The 21,859-nt window shown below is 45.3% G+C and overlaps 1 protein-coding gene across 2 annotated transcripts in view; it reads left to right on the forward strand.

Moving 5' to 3' along the window:
* Positions 1-1,304: 1,304 nt before the first annotated feature.
* Positions 1,305-21,859, forward strand: part of carmil3 (capping protein regulator and myosin 1 linker 3) — a 114,934-nt gene continuing 94,379 nt past the window's right edge. For both annotated transcript variants that reach the window (XM_085389472.1, XM_085389471.1), the window contains exons 1-3: positions 1,305-1,602; positions 4,867-4,961; positions 21,507-21,557. In XM_085389472.1, coding sequence (XP_085245598.1) covers positions 1,545-1,602; positions 4,867-4,961; positions 21,507-21,557 — 204 coding nt within the window. In that variant the 5' untranslated portion in view covers positions 1,305-1,544. The remainder of the gene's footprint in view (positions 1,603-4,866; positions 4,962-21,506; positions 21,558-21,859) is intronic.

A 21,859-nucleotide genomic window follows, 5' to 3' on the forward strand; every position in this document is an offset into this window, starting at 1 on the left:
ATAATCGGCAGATCAAAAATATATGAAACACTGTAGTTATTGCAGTGTAAAACATGTAAATTATTAGGCCAAAGTAGTGGCTAGGAAAAGTTCTGAATTATTATTTGTAGCTAAGGCTAGCTAGTTAATTTGGTGAGCATGCTAAGACGCTGATGAAAATTATGGCCGGAAACGTTTTGAAAAAGTTCAACTTTGAAAATATTTTTGATATATGTTAAAAAAAAATGTTTTTAGTTTTTAGTAGAATGAAAACAAAGCTCCCTCCTCCCTCAACTACTGCCAATGGACTAGTTAATTTCACAGTAGCTTGCAGTTGCTAATATATGCTATTACCAATTACTGTAGACTGTTTTCTACAGTCATTGGCTATTACAAGAGCATATAGCTAGAAACGGTGGTTAAATGTATGCTAACATTTATTTAAGTACTTTACTGAAGTCAATTTTAAATGTACTTTGACTGTATTAGGCTACTTTCTTATGTATTCTTCTGAAGATTTTTATATTTACTTATATATTACACTGTATATAAATAACCAGTACTATAATTAAAATAATTTCCTGCTACAATATTTAACAGATAAGGTTTATACAATTCACGAATCCATACCTGACCCATTATTATAATACATATGATTCTGCACAATGAACACTTTAGCTTTAGATATTTTATGCATGATTTGATGCTAAAACAGGTTTTTTCTTTCACTATTAGGACTCCTCCTTATGTATAGAGTACATAGCAGTGCATACTTGTTTTGCCAAAACATATAGGAACTCCTGTACAGTGCCACTTTTCATGCGAGCTCAGGGTTGTATTTAAGCCTGAAAATCCACCCTGATTGTTTCCACACTTAGTTTTCTATATGGTATTTCTTTCCAATCAAATGATCAAATCTAAATTCCTGTTATAGTAATTTTGTCTAAACAGCACATCAAAGATTCTGTCGCTTAAAACAAGGTAAAACCGTCTCACTTTGTTTCCCAGCAAAGACATTTGAAGATTTGACTAGAAAGTGTTCTATTGTTATTGTTTTTAGCCAAAATCATGATTTATCAGCAAGTGATTACCTTTGAATGTAAGAATCAATCAATTAAAAATATATGAAAAGTGTAGTTATTACAGTTTAAAACATGTAAATTATTAGGACGCCTGGAAGCCTAGAATCTCTGCAATTTAACAATAGGACTCTTTCCTTTGTCTATTTTTTATGGTACATCTGCTATTTCAAACAAATGATGGTGACCTAAAGATGATGAAGAGTATCTCAAACCTCTCTCTCTCCCCCCTTTCTCGCTCTCTCTCTCTCTCTCTCTCTCTTGTCTGAGTGCTGAAGTCGGAGGCGCTCCTCGGGTTTGCCACTGCGCACCGCGGCATCGCTTCTCACCACACTGTGCGGACTGTTGCTGCGCCTGGAGCACCTGCAGGCGCTGAAAGAAGAAAAAGAAGAAGAAGGGGGGAAGAAGTGGACAGCGATTGCCTAAAGAGACATCTGAGAGAGGAGAGGAAGGAGAAGGGGGCCGGACAGGCGGGAGGAGCGCACCATGGCCTCAAAGGAGACTACAGCGGCGGGCTTTGCCAACGTCAACAGGGAAATCACAGGTGAGCTCCCGACCCGGGATGACTTTTTCGGGGAAAAGTGTGTTTTTAACACCGCTTCGAGCACTCCCGAGAACGCGAGAGGATGGATGAGAGCAGCTCTCGGGACGCGTACGGGTAGTTTTCTTTTACTCAGCTGCTCTTTAAACAACCTCTTTCCACTGCGTTTGATTTGAAAGGAGTTATCACCGCAGGGAAACGCAGGATATGCCTCCCCAAGGCAAAACCACAGTTAATGGCTGTTCGGGCTTGTGAGGACTAATCCTAGCGATCTCAGTGCAGGAGTCTTCACTTTGGGATTGATTTGTTATAAAGATCCGCGGTGAAATTTATCGTGCGCACGGGTCCAGTAGTGCTGTCAGAGTTATTTTCAAGTGCTGCGGTGCGTGTGAGCGCGTCATGGCTTTGTTGTGCATTCATTAGGAGTTTTTTTTTTTTAATGGCTTTCTTTTCTCGCTGCACGTGTGTGCGTGGGAGTTATTGTGTGACTGCAAGCGCTTTTCGTGCAGCATGGGTACAGCTGGAAGCCTGAGCCTGTGTCTCCCGCTGAAGAGATCGGACAGCACAGGACACACGAACACACCATGTTTGGATGGTAGAGTGTTGATGAAGGGTGTCTCTCACCGCTAATTATCCTGATGGAGTTAAGTCCCGCTGTTTACCAGCTCAACCTGGTCAAGCACCTTCTGTGTGGCCTGGTTGTAAGAGGCAGGCGGTATTAGGCCATTAACACACCTGCTAGTGGAGGACCAGATGGGGAGGGGTGGGGGAGATGGGGTTCCTGAGGCTTGGGGAAGGTGAGTGAGCACATCCATCAAACTGCCAGAAAAGGCAGGGTGTATTAGAGGGAACTGACGGTGGAAAGGGGGACTGACCCATGCTGGTTTTTCATCTCCACCGCACCTTGCCCCTTTTTTAGGGAACAGATGCTGAGGTCACACCGGCAGGCCTTGGGGGGTTCTGGATAGTGCGTTAAAAGGTTTAAGCGATTGGGTCTTACCCAGCTTAATGTCAATAACTCTCTGGTTGTCTTCAGCTGATCCTTCTTTCGATCTACCTGAGTGTGCCCCCCCTCTCAATCCCATCCCTGTCTCATCCTGCTGGCATCTGCCGCTGCTCAGTCAAGCGTGAGAGCCAACTTCATGGTTGTTGCCGGATGGGGACTGTGAGAATTGTGTGTGCGTGTGTGTGTGTGTGGTTGATACAGTGGGAAAGTTGGGAGACTGTGAGTGGAGCGTCGTGACACAGCATGACTCGCTGTATCTCCATCTGCTGGGCTCCATGAGTGCATATTTAGCACGGATGGCCCCATTTGAGATGTGTGCTGTGAACATATCACAGCTTGTAGGCATATGTGCGTGGTTCCACACTGAGGCTATAGGCTGATGTTATTTTGATGTTGGTTGTTGTTTGGGGGGGGGGGGGGGATGTAATTGGCAGAGGCCTCTGGTGCGGTTCAGTGAGCTTCACAGGGTCGCCTGCCTGGCATGGTGGGGTAGAAGTCCCTAAAGACCGCAGCTCTGAATTGTGTGTTTGGTTCCGTTGAGAAGAGCCGGGCTGCTTTTTTCTTCTCTGAGGCTAAAAATAGTCCAGTTATGAGTCCTCTTCAGCTAGGAGTTGCATATGTGTCTGCCTGTCCTCATGTTGGCGTCTTTGAAGCTGTCTTCTTTTCTCTGTGACTGTTCGCCCCTGTGCGGCTGTCTTTTAAGGAATAATCCACCTCAGACACAAGACGTGATGGTCGTGGGGATTTAGCTGGGATGTGAACATATTTTTTGATTGATAACTATATCTTTAGAGCTTTTAAAAAGCTCTGAGACAGAAGAAGCACTGGGACTATTTCCAAAAATATGTCACCTGTTGGTGTCCTAAATCCAAAGTCTGTCATGTTCATCACCATACATCAAAATGATGACAAGAAAAACCCAAACAAGGTGTCATGTAAAGACTGCTTGTTTGTCTCATCAGTTGCTGAAAAATATCCAGTTTACCCTCTTCATAAATGCACAACTACTATGCACTTTACTTTTAGTTGTTGGACAAAATCACTTGAAGTGTTTTAGCTCTCACGTGATCTTCATCAGCCTCTTTTACTTATTTGCATAAAAACAAGACTTCAATCTTAACACGAGGCAAATGAGGCATTATCTGCTGATGATGACCACATATTTCAGCTGGTTTTTAGATTCTGAAACTTTTTATTTCAAGACTTGGCAAAGAAGAGAAACCTAAATACTTTAACCAACACATGAAAAAGGTTTTAACCCCCCACCACCTGATAGCTGGGGTGCTTGGACATCGAAGGGTTAATTAGGGATCAAGCTTTAATGTGCTGAATTGGCATCAGCACTGATACTGAACTTTATTAAGCGGGTTTAGCATGGAGCATGATTTAATCACATTCCAGCCAAGACCTCTGTAGTCAAAAGAAGATTATTGCCATCTGCAGTAATTTATATATGTATAGTGTGGCATGACTGTAGTTTGGGACCTCGCTGCTTTTCCATGTGCCTAAGAAAAGTAGGAGGCGGGAACAACAGCGGCAACACCTCTGCATAGAAGAGATTGAGTAATTGATTGACGCTGATCAAGACACATACAGCACAAAAAAAGGAGTTGGGCTTGTGGCGGGTTGCAAAGTGGCTCGCAGACTAAAGCAACTTAAATAACTGCTGGTTGATTGTATACTTTAGTCTATATTTATTTTCTTCCAAAGATGTTCCTCAGTCTGATGCGCTGTATTAAGGAGGTGCTGTATTATCACAATTCACATTAAAAGTTGCCTTTGAGTCACTGCAGTTTAGTGATTCCACTTCCCTTCTGGGCTGGGTATGACAGCAGCCTCTTGTGCACAGTATTGTTTTATTTATCAGTTACTAGAAGTTAGTATTCACTCTAAACCTTTAGACAGCATTTTAACAGCTGAAGCCCTCTACTGACTTTTGTCACCCTCATGTTACTTTGATATGCAGGAGTGGCCCGATCAGTGCATTTCAGACAGTGAAGAACAAGAGCCCTTATATTGAATGGATACTCAGAATCAGTATTTGGAAAGAAAACTGGTGCATCTCATTCTTATTCCGTTTTTTTCTTTCCATTTTTCATCATGCTTTATGTTCTAATTTACCGATTTACCCTCTTGAAAGCCTTTCAAAGCATTTCTCAGAGCATCTCAGGACTGTAACCTTTTTTCTGTAATGTGTTTACATTATGTAATCAGTGCTCCTTTTTTTTATCCTTGTCTTTCCCTCTCTGCCTTCTTTCCAGAGAGCATCAGAAAGGTGCTGGACAAACAAGCCATTAAGTTTGTGCGAGCCGTCAAGCAGGACATGAGGAGCGGCAAGTCAGAGGACAGGATTCTGGTGAGAGACGCCGATACCCGCACTCCACCCCAGCACCTCCCCCCACTTCATTCTTGTGTTCACACCGGTGACCCGAGAGAGCTGCTAATAAAATTAAAGAATCTTTCCGTGCGAGGCTTTAAATGTGCGACTTAGTGACGCTGGCTCGTTAAAGTCAAAATGGAAATCAATAGAGCTTAATTGCAACAAATTGAAAGGGCCGTAAGAAGTCGCAGATTGTACTTCCTGAGCCACACAACAGACGCGTTGAAAATTAGGCTTAAGACAGATGCTGTCTAAGCAGAGCAAAGTGGACACCATGCCGTGTCCCACTGAATCCATCCTCAGAGTTTATTAGATGTGGCAGGATGGCCTTAATGCCGCAGGCGAGAGTGTGGTGTGTGCATGTGTGGAAGCCTGATGTTGTGTACATACAGGGTCCTGGTTTATTGCTTTGTTTTTGTTTTGTTTGTTATTGAAGGAGCCTCGTGTGTTTGTGTGGGACTGCATGCCAGAGGGAGTGTAGGTTGTCTGTGATGTGTTCAAGGAACCAAGGCCAGTGCTGTTATTGAGAGACTGTCAGTTAGTCAGGCACATTGGTGCCCGATCAGTTACTCATACTGTGTTGCCAAGAGCGAGCTTGTTTCCTCCTTTAAAGGCAACAAGAAAGGGATGAGCTGATGTGAGAATCCAAACTATTAACCAGGACTTCTCTCAGTTTTCCGTCCCTCCTATTATTTCTTTTCCCCCTGTCTCTGCCTTGCCTCCACCTATCTCCATCATTACCACACCCCCCTCTATTTTTGTCATCCTCTCTTTGTTTCCCATCCCTCCTCCCTCCCTCCTCCTTCCCTCCCTCCTTGTCTGTCCATCTTGATTATTCTCCTCCCTGTCATCACCCCCCCCCCCCCCCCACCGCCACGCTGATCGCCTCTCGCTTTCTCTCCATCTCTCCACTTTTATGCCCTTCCACTCGTCCCTCCATCTTTACTCAAACCTGTAAAAGGGTATTGAGCTTCTCTTTCCATCAGAAGCAATTCAATTAGGTCTTTGCCTTACGAGAGTTTTTTTTTCTCTTACTATCCAAATGGGCTTTGGCTGCTGCTGCCTCTGCAACTGCTCCAAATTCTTTCAAGGGAAAGGATGTTGGATGCAGCTATATATGTATTCGTTCTAGCTCGTTGTCAAGGTCTCCCCCCTTCCTAAAAGGCAATCTTTTCACTCTAATGGATACATTTGTTTGGATGTAAGAAGGGCGAATAGTTTGTAAATTGACTTTTTTCAGTCTCTCTGGGTATTATGCACATAATATTCATGCTTGAAAGTATCATACATGGAGGTCAGAAAGTGGCGCATTCTAGGATTGCTGTCAGATGCAGAGCTTGAATTTTGTCCTGGAGAAGAAAAGAAAACCACAGCTTCCATCTCGATTCCCCTGGTTTGTTCGGTTCACAGGAAGAGAGTTTAAAACATCAACTCTGTATTTACATTACATTCAAGTCTTTGTTCTACATTTGCTCTCTCTGTCTTTTTTTTTTCGTGCCCTTCTTTGCCTCCAGAGACTGCTGGTATCCAACTGTCTGTGTGTGTTGACTGTACCAGCCATCATGCTGTGACACACACTTACACACAGGCACACACAGGGTTGTCTCCCCCACCACCCATCTCAGACAGACACAGGCCCAGCGTGACATCTAAACAGCACCGAGGGCACTGCGTTGGGGAGCATCAACATGCACGATTCCATCATTGGCTATGCTCAGACACGCACATGCACATTTACCCTTGTGTGTGCATTTTGCATACATGTGCAGGAGGTATTAATGCACACTCGCACTGCTCAGTGCATCCAAACTTGCTCGCATACACACACACACTCTTACAGCCATTATTAGATCACCCTATTTGAAGATTAGAGGCAACTCTGAAAACAAAGCATCTTCAAAGGCTGAGTGGGGGAGAGAGCGATATGGAAGGAGGGAAGGGAGGAGTGGGCGGGTGTTGCTGGAAGAGGAGGGGAGAGCATGCCAATGGAGCAAAGGGAATGAAGGAAGGAGAGAGGGGGGGAAGGAATCTCTGATGTGTTATGATGCCCCAGTTGCCGATTTGGTTCTTCCGCCACTTATTTACCCTGATTGGTCGCTCTGTTTTATCCTCTGTTGACTCTGCGGTTTCTTCACTCCCACCTAATAACGGGCCTATTACTGGCTGAAAGTGCCACTGTTTGACAGTCCTGAACACACTTGGGTGCTTATTCCCACTTAAGCTGCACGGTTGCGTGGAGGTCCCATTCATGGGGCTCTTGTAGAACTGAGGTTTGAGGTCAAGTTTAAGCTACTGTGTTTAATGATTCGATTGTGCCCGTGTGCTCTGTGGGTTTGCCGGTGTGGAGGATGTGCGCAGCAGGGCTGCTTGTGATGAAATTAGTAGAATATGTAATGATTTATGGTTAGCAATCACTTTCAAAGTAGCTTTATTGAACATAAATCATTCAGAACTGAAAATCATTTGCCCTTTAATGGACCCACACTGAACAAAGCAATTACAAAAAAGCCCAAAAACCTAGCCACACGTGCCATTTCTTGCTCTTGGAGACTTCTAGTACCAAGTGAGTATTTATATTTATATTTCTAATTCTACTTTTTTGTTTTATTTATTTTATTTCTCTAACAAGCAGTAGAAATGCTAGTTTGCAGTAAAAGTGTACCTTCAGCAATATGGATGTAGCTGTGGTGCACAATATTTTTTTTGGCATCATTGGGTGAAAATTCCATTTTAACCTTTCAGCATATTGTAGCTCAGGCAGTCTGTGAAGGCTTGTGGAAATCTTCTTGGCTTTGTTTTCAGTGCTTTTGATGATGTGATGGGTAAGGTTTGGCAAATCACGTCTTTTCATAGAGAGGGAAGTCTTACTTGTTTGTTTGTTAGATCGAACCCAAGCTGTGCGTAGCTAAAATTAGTTTTTTTTATTTATTGCACTTCATTCATGTTCTTATAGTGATGATGATGTGTTGTTTTGGGCAGCCCTTTCTTCAAGCGGTACAAAACTAAACTAAATTGACAGAGATGAAAAAAGTGAAAGACACAGTTCTTTAAAAAATTCTTGCAGTAATTCTTACAATATACAAACCCTATTCGTAGAACTATATAGAACTACAAACAGTTGCTGTTGGTCAGACAAATGGTTCATGTAATTTTCCTGTAATCAATAAGGTGTTTTGTGGTTGGGTGTGTAGGTGGATATGCCATTAAAAACAGAGGAAGAATTTAAACGTAGCTCGTGGGCTGTGGTGGTGCATTTGTGTCAGTTTTATCTTAATGCAGTGTATGAAACATGTGCACATACTCGGGTGCTTTGGGGGCTTTGACAGATTTGGTAAATTCTGTGTTTTCTATTTGTTCTAGATTTCTGCCTCCGTCACCTCTGAGAGTAGAGCCCATTCTTCTTCTTTTCCTGGACTACCAACAACATGCAAAAACTGAGAAATAACTAATCATGATTACCAAAACCGTGCCAGCATGGATTTTCCTGATTAGTTACTAATTACAAATTAGCAACTTGTAACTGATTAGTCATTTTTCAAAAAAAATTAATTAAAATGTCAAAAGATATAATTTTGATAAATGTACAACAGAAAATATTTGCCAAACTAGTGCATAACAATACTAATACATTGAAAAAAAATACATACATAATTATTTACAGTAGTAAATACTGATTATATTTATTTTAAAGAATTACAGACCTATTAATAATAACAGACATCTCCAGTAATTTGTAGATCCTGCTAAATCAGAGTAGTTGTTTGTGTTTGTGTGTGTGTGCGTGTGTGAGTGTGTGTGTGTGTATACTCCTTGAATAAGTAAACTTTACCACAAACTGGAGCCAAATACTGCGTCTACTGTATGGAACAGCAGCCAAGTAGTCGCTCTTCTGAAAGTGTTTGACTTTATATCCTATGATCAGTCCATGAAAATCTTTAAAGTAAAACCTTTAAGATAATCCTATAACAATAAGACAGCCAATGAAGCGTGATTGAAATTGGCATTGTGTTTATTGTTCTTGGTTTGGAGTCTAATAATTGATTTTTGATTTATACTGGTTTAGAGACCATCACAATAATCCAGCAGCGAGGGAAATAAAAGGATGAGTGATAGTTTGTGCCATCAAAAATCATTACTGAGCATATCTTGGCGACATTCCTCAGATGGTCGTAACATAACTGGATCATTAGCGTGTTTCTTGTAAGTGAAGCTAGCGTGACAGAGCATATCCAGCCTTCTGATATTTCCTTTTTAACAGTACTTTGTTAGGGACAAAGCAAAGACAGGATGCCATGATACAGCAGTTAAATTTTAAAAGAACTACTGGCGGCCATTTTTTAACCTCTGTTGGCTTTACGGGACGATACTGCTGCATGTCATTAGCAGTTGATTAAAATGGAAAGCAAGCCTCCCAGTCTGTTGTTGTATTTATTTTTTTCCTCCTTTAAGTTTTTATTTTTCGCATACTCCTATGGGTTTTTAACATCTTCATGAATAAGCGTTTTTGATAGTTTTGCTGTGTGCCTGTTAAATTATTAAATTTTATTACTTTGCAGTTGCACAATTGCTTCTGTTCCTCAGTGCCTAGACCGGTGAAGGCTCCATCATTGACTTGGGTTTTACTGACTTGTCCAGACCCATAAGGTAAATGAGGAGTTGCAAAACCAAGTCTGCATGTTTAGAATTCTTCTTGCGTCTTCTGTGGCTCCTTTAATGCCATTCAAGGTAATGTCATTGGGTCTTCTTACATTAAACAAAGACTTCATATTTTGCAAGCCTGCCTTACATTGACAGGAAGCATGAAAAATATGGGGATATCCAGAGATAGATTATCATATGGAGACAGACTGTTAGTAGCATTATAGTAAATGGAGGTGCTTTTTTTTTCTTAGTTTAATCCATTAGCCTAATATGCATTTATTCTGACAGCTTTTGTTCAGTGTGCCTTTTGTGAGTCCTGCCACGTTATGAGGCTGCAACATATTACAGGAGTATCCTTTTAAGGCTTTCATAGTGATTCCACTATGAAAGGTCAGCACACCTCTGTGAGGTCTCTTCTCAGGGTTGGGGACAAAATCTGTTGTTGTTGTTTTTTTCTTTAAGTAGCTGAACTTTTGTGCTTGCAGTGAGTGTTTTGCTATACTGTGTTGAGATTAAATGGGTGCTCCTGGGCTGGGGATGTGTACCCATGACCTGGTTATATATGCTTCTGTAATCTTGAGACAGGTTATATGGATATGTAAGAGGAAGTGCTTTGACGTAGGGCTGGGCAATATGCCCTAAAATCCATATTGCGGTGTAATTTGAAGCATGTGCGGTAACGATATATATTGTGATATATTCTTTTCTTCTGTACATATATATATAGATGTCAAAATGACTGAACAGTATAGAATGCCATTTTAATAACATTTATTGTGCAAAACTTTTCAAATAATTTTTAAGATGTAACAGATCTTTTTCCAAACAATGTAACACAAAATTCTTAAATAGCAAATAAAAATGAAGATAAGTCTGTAAACATTTTTGAATGAAAAAAATACAAGTAAAAAGTTGTTGAAGATAAAGTGCAAAATGTGCCTTTGGAAAAGATGAGTCTGCTAGTGTGTAGGGCCGCCTTTTTTCTTTCCACTTGACTGACTGGGCGTTTGTGGAGGGCGCGTTCCTCATATTCAAAACGTGCTTCGTCTCTTCGCTATTACTGTTGCCCGGCATAATTTGCAGATGATATTTTCTGCTTAACATCTGAATGCTTAAACCCAAATCTGTCACGGTCCGCTGTGACAGACCGTGCGGTGGTGTGTATGGTGGACCCAGGTGCGAACACAGGTGAGCAGACGGGAGTGAACTTTAAACAAAAGCGAGCCTTTTATTGTGGCTGATGACAAGGTATACAAATACAGCAGGGATAGCGTGGCTAAACAGAAACCTAAACTGGGAATAACTAAGGTAAAGCTATGACTAAGAATGCAATAGACCGGGCATGGAAACATAGAGGGTGGAAACACAGACGACGCGACACAGACTACCTGAAACACAGAGACTAAATACACAAGAGGGATGATCAGGGGAAGTGGCCACACATGGGAACACAGCTGACACAGATAAACATAACAAGACATGGCAGGAGTAAACAACACTGACGGGAGACTGTCAAAGTAAAACAGGAAGTACACAGAGGTGCAAACAGGAGGAGAGAGAGAGCACGGGCATAGTAGGCTGGGGAAACATGGAAATGAAACACGAGGGGAGATGAGGGCTCACAGATACATAGAGGGACACACAGGGGATAAGAGTCACAAGGGGAAGTCAAATAAGGAACAACATAACAGGACAACTCAGGAAACATGACCTAAATAAGGAACGAAATACAAAAATACAAGGAACTGAGAATACTGGGCCCACATGGCCCAGGACCATGACATCACCCCCCCCTAAAGGGCTGGCTCCCGACAGCCCAAACGCGAGAAACAAAACAAAAACAGAAAACAACCCACCCAGGGCGGGAGGCGGGGGACCAGGACGGAGGGACCAGAACGGGAAACAAAAACAAACAGAAAACAGGAGCACATGACCACAGTCCAAATACAGTTCAGGGGGCCGACCCAGAGCCCACAGGCACAAGAGTTCACGGGTCACACGGTCGGGGGGGCCGACCAGGCGGGTGGCACAGGTGACAGAGCCGGTCCGGAGGCCGGCCGTGCGGAAGGCAGCGGCGGCGGCGAAGGAGACGACGGAGCAGTTCAGGGGGCCGACCGCGCGGAAGGCAGCGGCGGCGACGAAGGAGACGGAGCAGTTCAGGGGGCCGGCCGCGCGGAAGGCAGCGGCGGCGACGAAGGAGACGGAGCAGTTCAGGGGGCCGGCCGCGCGGAAGGCAGCGGCGGCTCCCAAGTGTCAGGCGTACCGGCCGAGGCTTGGAGAGCACAGGACCAGGCGACGCTGAAGCAGAGGCTGGCCCAGGCGTAGCAGAAGCAGAGGCTGGCCCAGGCGTAGCAGAAGCACAGGCTGGACCAGGCGTAGCAGAAGCACAGGCTGGACCAGGCGTAGCAGAAGCACAGGCGGAGGCTGGACCAGGCGAGGACGAAGACTCGGATGAAGCTGGACCAGACGAAGCACAGGCTGAAGCAGGACCAGGCGACGACGAGGCGGCCGCAGGTGGCGGCTGGACAGGCTCCTCGGGCCCTCCAGCTGACGAGGCATGAGGCTGAACGGGCCCCTCGGACCCTCCAGCGGAGACAGGAGGCTGAACGGGCCCCTCGGACCCTCCAGCGGAGACAGGAGGCTGAACGGGCCCCTCGGACCCTCCAGCTAACGTGACGTGAAGCGGTGGTGTCGCCGCAGGGTGCCGGATAGGCACACCTGGGAGTCCAACAGCAGATGCAGGACAAACAGTTATGTAGGCCCCTGGCTGGACTAGGAGCTGAGGAAACACAGGCTGCTGAGGCACAAACCCAGAGAGAGAGAAAACAGGTAGAAAACAGTCTATAGGGCTTAACATCTTGGCATGAAAAACCGTGAAGTGAACAGTGGTAGGGACCACCAGTTCAGAGCCAGCAATCATTAGGTTCCCAGAGTCTGCATCAGTCCAAGGTGGCTCGCAGGTTACTGGCCCAGTCTCAGTAATCCTAGGAGAGGCCAACATAAGCTGGTTGGACTTAACCGATGGTAGTGTGCGGCTCAGAGGAGCTGGTTCAACCATACGGAAAACAAGAATTGCCACTCGATCCACAAAAACAAGGCTTAGATCATCAGGAGCTAACTCCTGAAAAAACAGTAAATACACAGGTATGGACCTAACCAATGTCACCGTGGTAGCATGACTGTGGTGTGTTGGATGGATGCGTTTGTTGGAACCTGCACCCGCAGTGATCTGTGGCGTCAGAGTGATGACTATATTGAGTGGAGAGACAGATACAGGCAAAACGGTACGTAAACCATTAACTGAAGCAGGTGACACTTCAGGCTGAGAGTGAGTGGTTACAACATTGTTCGAGGCTAAAATCTTATCCAGTGATGAGTTCACAGAGACAGGAGAAAACGGTGTCACATTAACCCTGATCTCAGCCTCCATCTCCTGAGTGGAGGTACTGGTGCTGGAGCAAAACAGTTCAGAATCACCCTGTGTATGACCTTCAGGAAGACAGAATTCATATTGTGACGTTACACAGTCCAGGTTACCATGATCAGCATCTATGTTTTCATCTTGACAGGTTAGAGTGAGTTCATGATCGGCGTTCACCGTTTTCAGTTCATTAAACACAAGAGTAGCAGGGAAAACAGGATCACTAGTCATGTTACACTTTAATCCATGATTTGCCAACTCTGCAATATCCTTGCTTACTGTGGCTTCAGAGGGCCCCGGAGGTGAGAAAACACAGTTCTTGAGGTCAGGCTCAGAAACAGATAGCTCAGACTTGGATGGAACCTCAGACATGGTAAAAGACACAAAAGGAAACACCTTCACCCCACTACTCACACTATTACCCTGAGAATCAGTGGAAGTCTCTTCCAGTCTATGTGTAGATTTTGTGGTCCCTGCAGGATTGAGTGAAGCAGTCATGATCGGCTGAGAAGGACTGTCCCTAGCCTGTGGCTTGGTGAATAGCTCATTGCTAGCCATATCACCGGCTAAGTCTGTAGTTACTTCACATGCCGCCCGCTCAGAGGAAACTTGGCTTGACAGAACAGGTTCACTCACCTCCGAGCATCGGGTGATGCGGTGACGACGCGAACGCCGTTTTTTCTTGGCCGTGGGCCCCGTTAACGTGGAAAGTGGAGCCTCCTGCGGTGACGCAGAGGCTGAGGAGGCGAGTGTTGGCGGAGCGTCAGGCGGGAGCTCCTGGCAACTCCGGGGGCCCCCAAAGGCCAGGCGTGTCCCGCGGAAAATCTCACCGTAGTGAGGAGCGAGCCCTGGCTTCCCCCGTAGCTCCTCCTCCAGTTGCGCGCATGCGGCGCTCTGCCGCTCCTCGAGGTCGAAATCCATTACCTCCACAGCCTCCTCGTGTCGCTCAGTGGAGGGCGAGACATGCCGTAGCGATGAGCGACGGCGACGTGAACGCCGCTTCCGTCTTGAAGTGGACGCGGATGGAACTTGGTTTTCTGTGGCGACTGGCTCCTCGTCTTCCGACCACATCCGCGCCAGAAAGGAAGCGGGAGAAGAGTAGTCCGATCGAGGCAGCGAGGACGGGCGGCCGGTCCGAGGACGGGCGGCCGGTCCGAGGCGGGGCGGCTGGCGGAAGCTCCTCCTCGGAGATAAGCCAGGGCTTCCAGCGTAGCTCATCCTCCCGATACGCTCGCAACACCTGCTGCCGCTCCTCCTCACCGAAGTCAACAGCCTCGGGCATCTCCGTGCAGGCAGGCGGTGGCGAAGGTGCGGAAGCTGATGAAGTGTGAGCCAATGGTGTGTCCGTGGTGAGCCTCACCGTTCCGACTCTGACCGCCACTGGCTCATGAGGCGGCGGGGCAACGGCGCGATGGCACGGCTCTGGTGAAGGTGCACGCCCACCGGGCCGCTGCTGCTGCGGACGGAGTCGGAGAGCGGAGACGAGAAGGTCGCTGACGAGGGGGTGCAGCGTCTCCCATAACCAGGGGAACACAGACACGCACACCCCTACCTGGCGGGCGAACTCCTCCCGTTCCTCCTCACTGGAACAGTGCAGCCACTTGTCGCATAGCGACTCCACTGTCCGGACAATCTCCAGTCCTTGTGTCGCTGGGTCCGGCATGGTCGCGTCGTACTGTCACGGTCCGCTGTGACAGACCGTGCGGTGGTGTGTATGGTGGACCCAGGTGCGAACACAGGTGAGCAGACGGGAGTGAACTTTAAACAAAAGCGAGCCTTTTATTGTGGCTGATGACAAGGTATACAAATACAGCAGGGATAGCGTGGCTAAACAGAAACCTAAACTGGGAATAACTAAGGTAAAGCTATGACTAAGAATGCAATAGGCATGGAAACATAGAGGGTGGAAACACAGACGACGCGACACAGACTACCTGAAACACAGAGACTAAATACACAAGAGGGATGATCAGTGGCCACACATGGGAACACAGCTGACACAGATAAACATAACAAGACATGGCAGGAGTAAACAACACTGACGGGAGACTGTCAAAGTAAAACAGGAAGTACACAGAGGTGCAAACAGGAGGAGAGAGAGAGCACGGGCATAGTGGGCTGGGGAAACATGGAAATGAAACACGAGGGGAGATGAGGGCTCACAGATACATAGAGGGGCACACAGGGGATAAGAGTCACAAGGGGAAGTCAAATAAGGAACAACATAACAGGACAACTCAGGAAACATGACCTAAATAAGGAACGAAATACAAAAATACAAGGAACTGAGAATACTGGGCCCACATGGCCCAGGACCATGACAAAATCAGGTGCATATGACTAACGTCGCACCAGTGTTCTTTATGAGCACCTCCTCCTCCTCCTCTCCACGTGTAAGCTCCATGCTAGCTTGCAGCCGCTGCGATGATTTTGCGCAGCAACATGCGCTATTGCGGAAGAGCGGTATAGTCAAAATCTCTACCGTTGGCCAAATTCATATCGTTTATACCATATACCATTTATACCGCCCACCCCTGCTTTGACATGTTGCCTTTTTATTACTTGTGTACTAAAACCATTTTCACTATCTTGTTTGAGTACCATTTTCTAGAACAGGGATGGGAAACTCCAGGCCTCAGGGATCGGTGTCCTGCAGGTTTTGGTTATCACCCTGGCTCAACACACCTGAATCAAATGATTAGTTCATTACCAGGCCTCTGGAGAACTTCAAGACATGTTGAGGAGGTCATTTAGCCATTTAAATAAGCTGTGTTGGATCAAACATCTAAAACCTGCAGGACACCGGCCCTTGAGGCCTGGAGTTCCCCGCCCCTGCTCTAGAATATCTTTGAAGGCCTTCCGAGAATGTGACTGTGGCATCTTTGACATGTAGGCGCAGAGAGTGAAAGTGCAGCAATCCAAGCAAAAAAATTAAAGAATCTCGTTTTTGGTATTTACAACTTCAAACCCGCTGTACGCTGAAAGCAGAACAAGGTCTCTTTTTATTTTTTAATTTCCCCCATTGTGTGTGGTTTGTGTTTTAGAGAAATGGAGCCCACAGGACGGTGTGTTTGTGGCCAGTGATGGTAAAACTGAGCCAATTCTGCAGCACTTGCTTTTGATGCTGCAAAAATTGCGTGCGGTGGTGAATAAAGTCAAAAGCGAGAGATGCTCAGCGAATTATGTAACTTGACGTGGTGAAACTGGGCCTGGAAGACGACTCTTTGTTGCACAGAAAATCTAACTGTGTGTTGGACTGTGAAAGAAAGCCGAGTACAAAGGAGGAAAAGAGACGGCCGGCGCTCGCAGCGTTGTTTCACTCTCGCCAACACACGATGTGCTTGTGTAATGGTAAACATTACCACTGCATCACCCGTCATTTTCCTTTCATGGCTTTTCCCCCTGTGAGATTGTCAGCGTGGAGTTTCTAGATTCGCCGTCTGACGGTGCGTGGCGAGCGCTCAGCTGTAATTAGGACTGAGTCTTCTTTCAATTATCATAAACACATGTTGGTACCCTGTGGCGGAGACGCTACGAAGTGTGACTGCTGACCTTCTCTCCTCCCACGAGAACGAGAGAAAGTGTGAATGAGTGTTTGCGCGCGCGTGAGTTATCAGGGCTGTAAGGGAACTCTGCCTCTATCTTTATCTCTCCGTTCTATTGAGTCGCTTTCTCTCTTTCGCTCCCTCGTTCTCATTGTCTCAGTCCTTACTGTACCCGCTGCTCCTCTCCTTTCCTCTCTTCTTTCCTCATCCATTTGGCCTTCCTTACCTGCGCTCATTTCTCGTCCCATCCGGCATCCCTGCATTTGCTTGCTTTAAGCTTTCACTATTTTCCCCTCCCTTTATTGCTTTTGACCCACTCGTCCAATCCCAGCCACTCTCCAGCCTCTATTTCTCCTCTCATCCTCTCATCTCCGTCACCCATCTACATTACAGTACTTCATCCCATTATCTGCCTCTTTTCCCCCAGTTTTTCTATCTCATTTTCAGAGTGCTATCTCTTTGATTTAGGACTCCATTTTTATCAGAGAATTTGGAACAAGATGTGTTTCGGAGCTTTGCATCTCTCCCTCCCTACCACTCTAAAGTCCACTTACGAAGCAGGACCTGGGGCATCTGTGCTTTCAGACCCTCCTCTCTCTCTCTCACACACACACATACGCACACACACATAAGCTGACAGATTGACTGATGGCAGGGTTGTGTTCTTATGATGCTGGGTTCACTTGAGTGATGGTGGCTGACTCTGTGTGACAGGATGGGAGAGAGAGAGAGGGGACGAGTGTAGTCCAAAGCCAGCTTAGCAAGCTATTGTGCATCATTATACGTGCGTGAGAGTCAAAAAGCAGTGTGTGCTGTAGGAGCACGCTGAACGTATGCAAATATTGGCGATAGAATGTTTCTGATTTTCACCCCGGTGTGTGTTTGTGTGCGAGTCTTTTGGTTTGTTTTTTTAATGCCCTTGTGGCCGAGCCAGAAATACCGCAGGCGGCCGAATCTGGCACTGATCCTCTTCTTGTTCCCTTCAGAGGCAATGCCGCAACACACACGCATACACATTTACACGTACAAGACCCAGAGACACACTTTGATTTGCGCCATCTCGTTTGAAGTGCAAGACCCAGAGCTTGACAGCTTATGATTAATATAAGCCCCCGCCCTCTCTGCCTCGTGTGCACGCGAACACACAAAGCAGTGTAGAGATGCGTTTGTTGCTCTGTGCGTGTACTGTACACGCGGTCCTCCGCAGTGAGCTTCGGGGGCCAGCCTGCTGGCTAGATCTTTGAACTAGAGCTTTGACACCGTGCCATCACCGCAAGGGCACTTCTGGACTCCCCCAACCCCTCACCCCCCATCATCTTCGCCTTCTAGTCCTTCTCTCGCGTTACTTCCACATCACTTTTAGAGATTGTCGCCTGCTGTCTGCCTGGCTGACCAGATCAAAAAAAAAGAAAAAAGTTGACCATCTCATTTCAGAGGATTTCCTGGGTGGAAAACGAATCTTTCTGCAGCTTTTAGGATTTGTGATTGATCTGCGGAATAGAAGGTTTGCCAGAATGTCACCTTCTATTGTGGGAGGGGGTCAGGGCAAGGTGGGCAGGATTCTGCTTCTGGCTCATCATACTTGACATTAGCGTCACTGCTTGTGCCAGCTGATACTTATTATCTTTATGCTTCAGAAACTGCTTCAGAAACTATTGACTTTCTTTTTCTTTTTGGTTACTTAGGACAACCCATTTATTTATGTGATTGTCGAGGAAGAGGACGGACAGGACCAACAGTAATTTTCTCCATCCATGACTGACAGACGCTCATGTACGATGGTTGCAGTTGATGGATACATATATATATATATATAAAACATGTATTTTAAAGCCATGTTTTTATTTTGGGTGCTCAAATGCAACTGCATAATGATGAGATACAATTAATTCCCATTTTTGATTCATTTAAATTCACATACAGAGATCAAGCACAGCAGAGCAGCTTTTCTACCCAAAGCACAAAGTGCACCGCACCTGCTACTTAGCTAGAAACACATTCACTCATTCAAACTTCCTGAATCAATAACATTGTTCTTTACTTGCTTTGAGTTGTAAGACAAGTGCTCAGGGGCTGTCTGCGAAGTGAAACACTGAAAAAGATAATACACAAATATTGAATAATCTGACTTGCTGTAGAATACAGTGTCATCAGAAGCTGTTGAAGTATAACCTCCTGGCTTTGGTGCAATCAGCTGATAATTTCCTCGTTGCCTGTTATTTCCGGATAAGATGACATTCACGAGTGGCAGAGGTCGATATGTGTGCTGTGTCGGACTGTTTTAACAAATTTGAGCAAATTTAATGACTTTAGAAGGCTTTAAACATTATTTTTTGTATTATAAATGTCCCTTGTATACCAAGGAAGCAAACAAGACAAACAAGAAAGGAGAAACAACATTGGTATGGATATCTGTGCATCTCTACTTAACAGTGATTGATTTAAACAGCACCGTAACTCTATAAGATGGTCTCTTATTTGCTTCTATCTTCCACCAGTTATTTTCATTGTTAATCATTCTGCCACATTATCTTCTCCTTTCATTAGATCCCTCGCAATACAATGAAAGCCCAAGGTGATTATCTTCCTTTTTATCCTTACCACCAAGCACAAACCCAGAGTTATCCACCTTACTACATAATATATTAAAAAAGGGGAAAAATTTGAATTTTCAGTTTCTACTTGACAATCAAAATATTTGCCTTTTCTCCCTTTTTTCTCCCACTGATTGACTTTTATTAATCGACAGCTGTTGCTACGGTACTGCTACACCACACAAATTACTAATATGTACACCTGTGAAAATGTCAGCCTCCCGCTAAGCCGTGTGTGACAATTACGGCAGAAGATATAAATTATCATTCAGATTGATATGGGTGACAGCTTTCGGGGCGGTGGGGAGACTGACAGGACTGGCTGCTGCTCAGCTCTGAACGTTGGGCCATTCTGATTAAGCTGTCTAAAATATTAAAGTGAAGCACTTTGAAGTATTACTCTGGAACTCTGACTATTGCTTACTACCGTCTACCACTCAGTTGCTATCTAGCTACAATATAGTGTGGGCTGTTAAATGATGCAGGAAGCTAACTGAAAGGCTTATTGAGACTGACAGGCTGTTGTCTCCGTTGCTTTTCGCAAACGGCAAAAAGACTTGAACCTCGCCGACTTTATAAACAATACAGCGTGCTTTTTGACTCTCTTTAAACGCAGTCGATGCGGCGCGCAGACAACAGCTCGTCCAAGTTACACAACACATAATTAGACGGCTCATAAAACCTCAAAACAACAGGGATTTTTTTTTTTTTTTTTTTTGTAGAGGATTATTGGGTGCATTTTCCCTTCACTGCTGCACACGTCCCAGCCAAGTAAGCAAAAAATAACCAGAGTATTGATTTGTCTTTAATGATGCCTCGATAGCCTGTAAATGATATAACAAGAGAGGAGAAATCCTATGCAAGAGACTTGCTTCAGCATCGGGGGATCAAATCGGCGCCCATCAGTGAGCCTGCATTATTGATGCCTTTGTTTACATGATGAGACCTTCTGTCAGGTAGCAGGATTTTATAGTGGTGCATCTGTCGTCCACGTCTTCATTATATATACAGTATTTGCGTCTCAACTTTTGTCCTTTTTTCCCCCTCCTTCTGTGTGCTTTCCCTCTGGATTTATATGGGAAATTTGTGGAGGAGCTGTGATTGGACTCCTTCTACAAAGGCCTCTCATCAAGCTTAGTGCAGCCTCTCTTCTCTGTTGGAGCCTGTTATGGATGCCTATATATTTAAGACACAGGGTTGATCTGTGAGATGAGCTTTGCTGGGAGTTGGTGAAGTATGGTGGAGGAGAAGACTTAATTATTTGGAGGGAAAAGTGGTGTCTCTGCCCTTCTATCGCCTCCTCTATCTCTCCCCTCTCTCCCTGTATCTCTTTGTATGTTTCATTTTCTTTCTTCCTCTCACTGCCACTCAGCAGGGCGCCATTAGCCATTCAGCGCAGAGAGGCCTTGAGGAATTGAAAGTGACAGAGCAGAAAAAAGAATAGAAAAACTGAAACAGGAAAGGAGACAGGGGACTTGGGAGAAGGGGGGGGGGGGGGGGGGGGAGGAGAGAGGGGTGAGGGCAAGAGGGGTTGGAGTGAGGTGTTAGGTGGGAGCAAACCAGGCAGGACACAGTGCCACATTGGGAGATGGGAGGGGGGGTTAGGGATTAAGCAAGAAAATGAACACATTTCCATGGAGATGAAGAGAGAAATCAGAGGAATGAAAGGATGCAAGGGAAGGAATTATGGACAAGACAATTTGAAAGCTGGCTGAAAAAGAGCATGGAGACAGTGGTCGAGAGTTAGAGACGCGGCTTGGAAGGGCTAGAGACGCGCAGTGCATGCATGCATGTATTGAGTATGCTAATTATGGAATTTCTGAATTATGAATGAGATTAATTGCATAGGCAGATGTGAATTTATTCACATTTTCTTTCTCTTAATTTACCCCAGACACTTTTAAATGGTAATGGCTTTTTTCTGACAAAAGCACAACTCTTTTTGCTTACTCTTCCTCTGTCTTTTTTTTGTCTTCTCCCTGTTATTTCACCAGTATTCTTGCCGGGGCGATGAGGCGTCTGTTGAATAAGTACTACTTAGTTCCATCACCACAACTTGGCACGATAAATTGGACTGTGAAATGACTTGCAGTCCCGCCATCATATGTCTTTGACACACATACGCACACGCACGCTCACGTGCTGTCGTCATTAGCTCACTAATGTCTAGGGTGCTTAGCATGACTTACGAGCCATTTGGATGAACTGCGGAGATGATTTGCTCTCTTTATGGGATGTTTGTGCTGTGCTATTTTTTGCTGCGATTTGCATTTTGCATTTCCTGCTGTCTGACAGAAATATAAATGTGTTCTCCCCTCAGGTCCTGGCAACATGGAGACTGTATCTCTTTGCTGTCAAAGTGCCCACCAAGGTAAATGTTCCCCCGCTCTCAGTGGAATTTTATGGCTTTCACTTGCCAGCCTTGATCTCATGGTAATTCGCAGAAAATGTGACAAAGAAAAAAAAATCAAAGGCTTTTCAGAGCAGGAGAAAAGAGATAACGATGATGACTGCAGTGATGATGTTATAGGATGATAGTAGTAATGATGACAATTACAATGTAGACGACGAGGGGCAGGTGGGATAAAACTAAAGCAGCAGTTTGAGGATGTAAATATAGTTTTTAGCTTGCAGCCAGTAGCTAAGATGCAGCTGGTCACCTTTGCTACTGGC

Source organism: Rhamphochromis longiceps, linkage group LG18 (assembly GCF_057381845.1).
Source record: "Rhamphochromis longiceps isolate RC_006_pf linkage group LG18, R_longiceps_female_GT1.1, whole genome shotgun sequence".
In the NCBI taxonomy this organism is placed as follows: Eukaryota; Metazoa; Chordata; class Actinopteri; order Cichliformes; family Cichlidae; genus Rhamphochromis; species Rhamphochromis longiceps.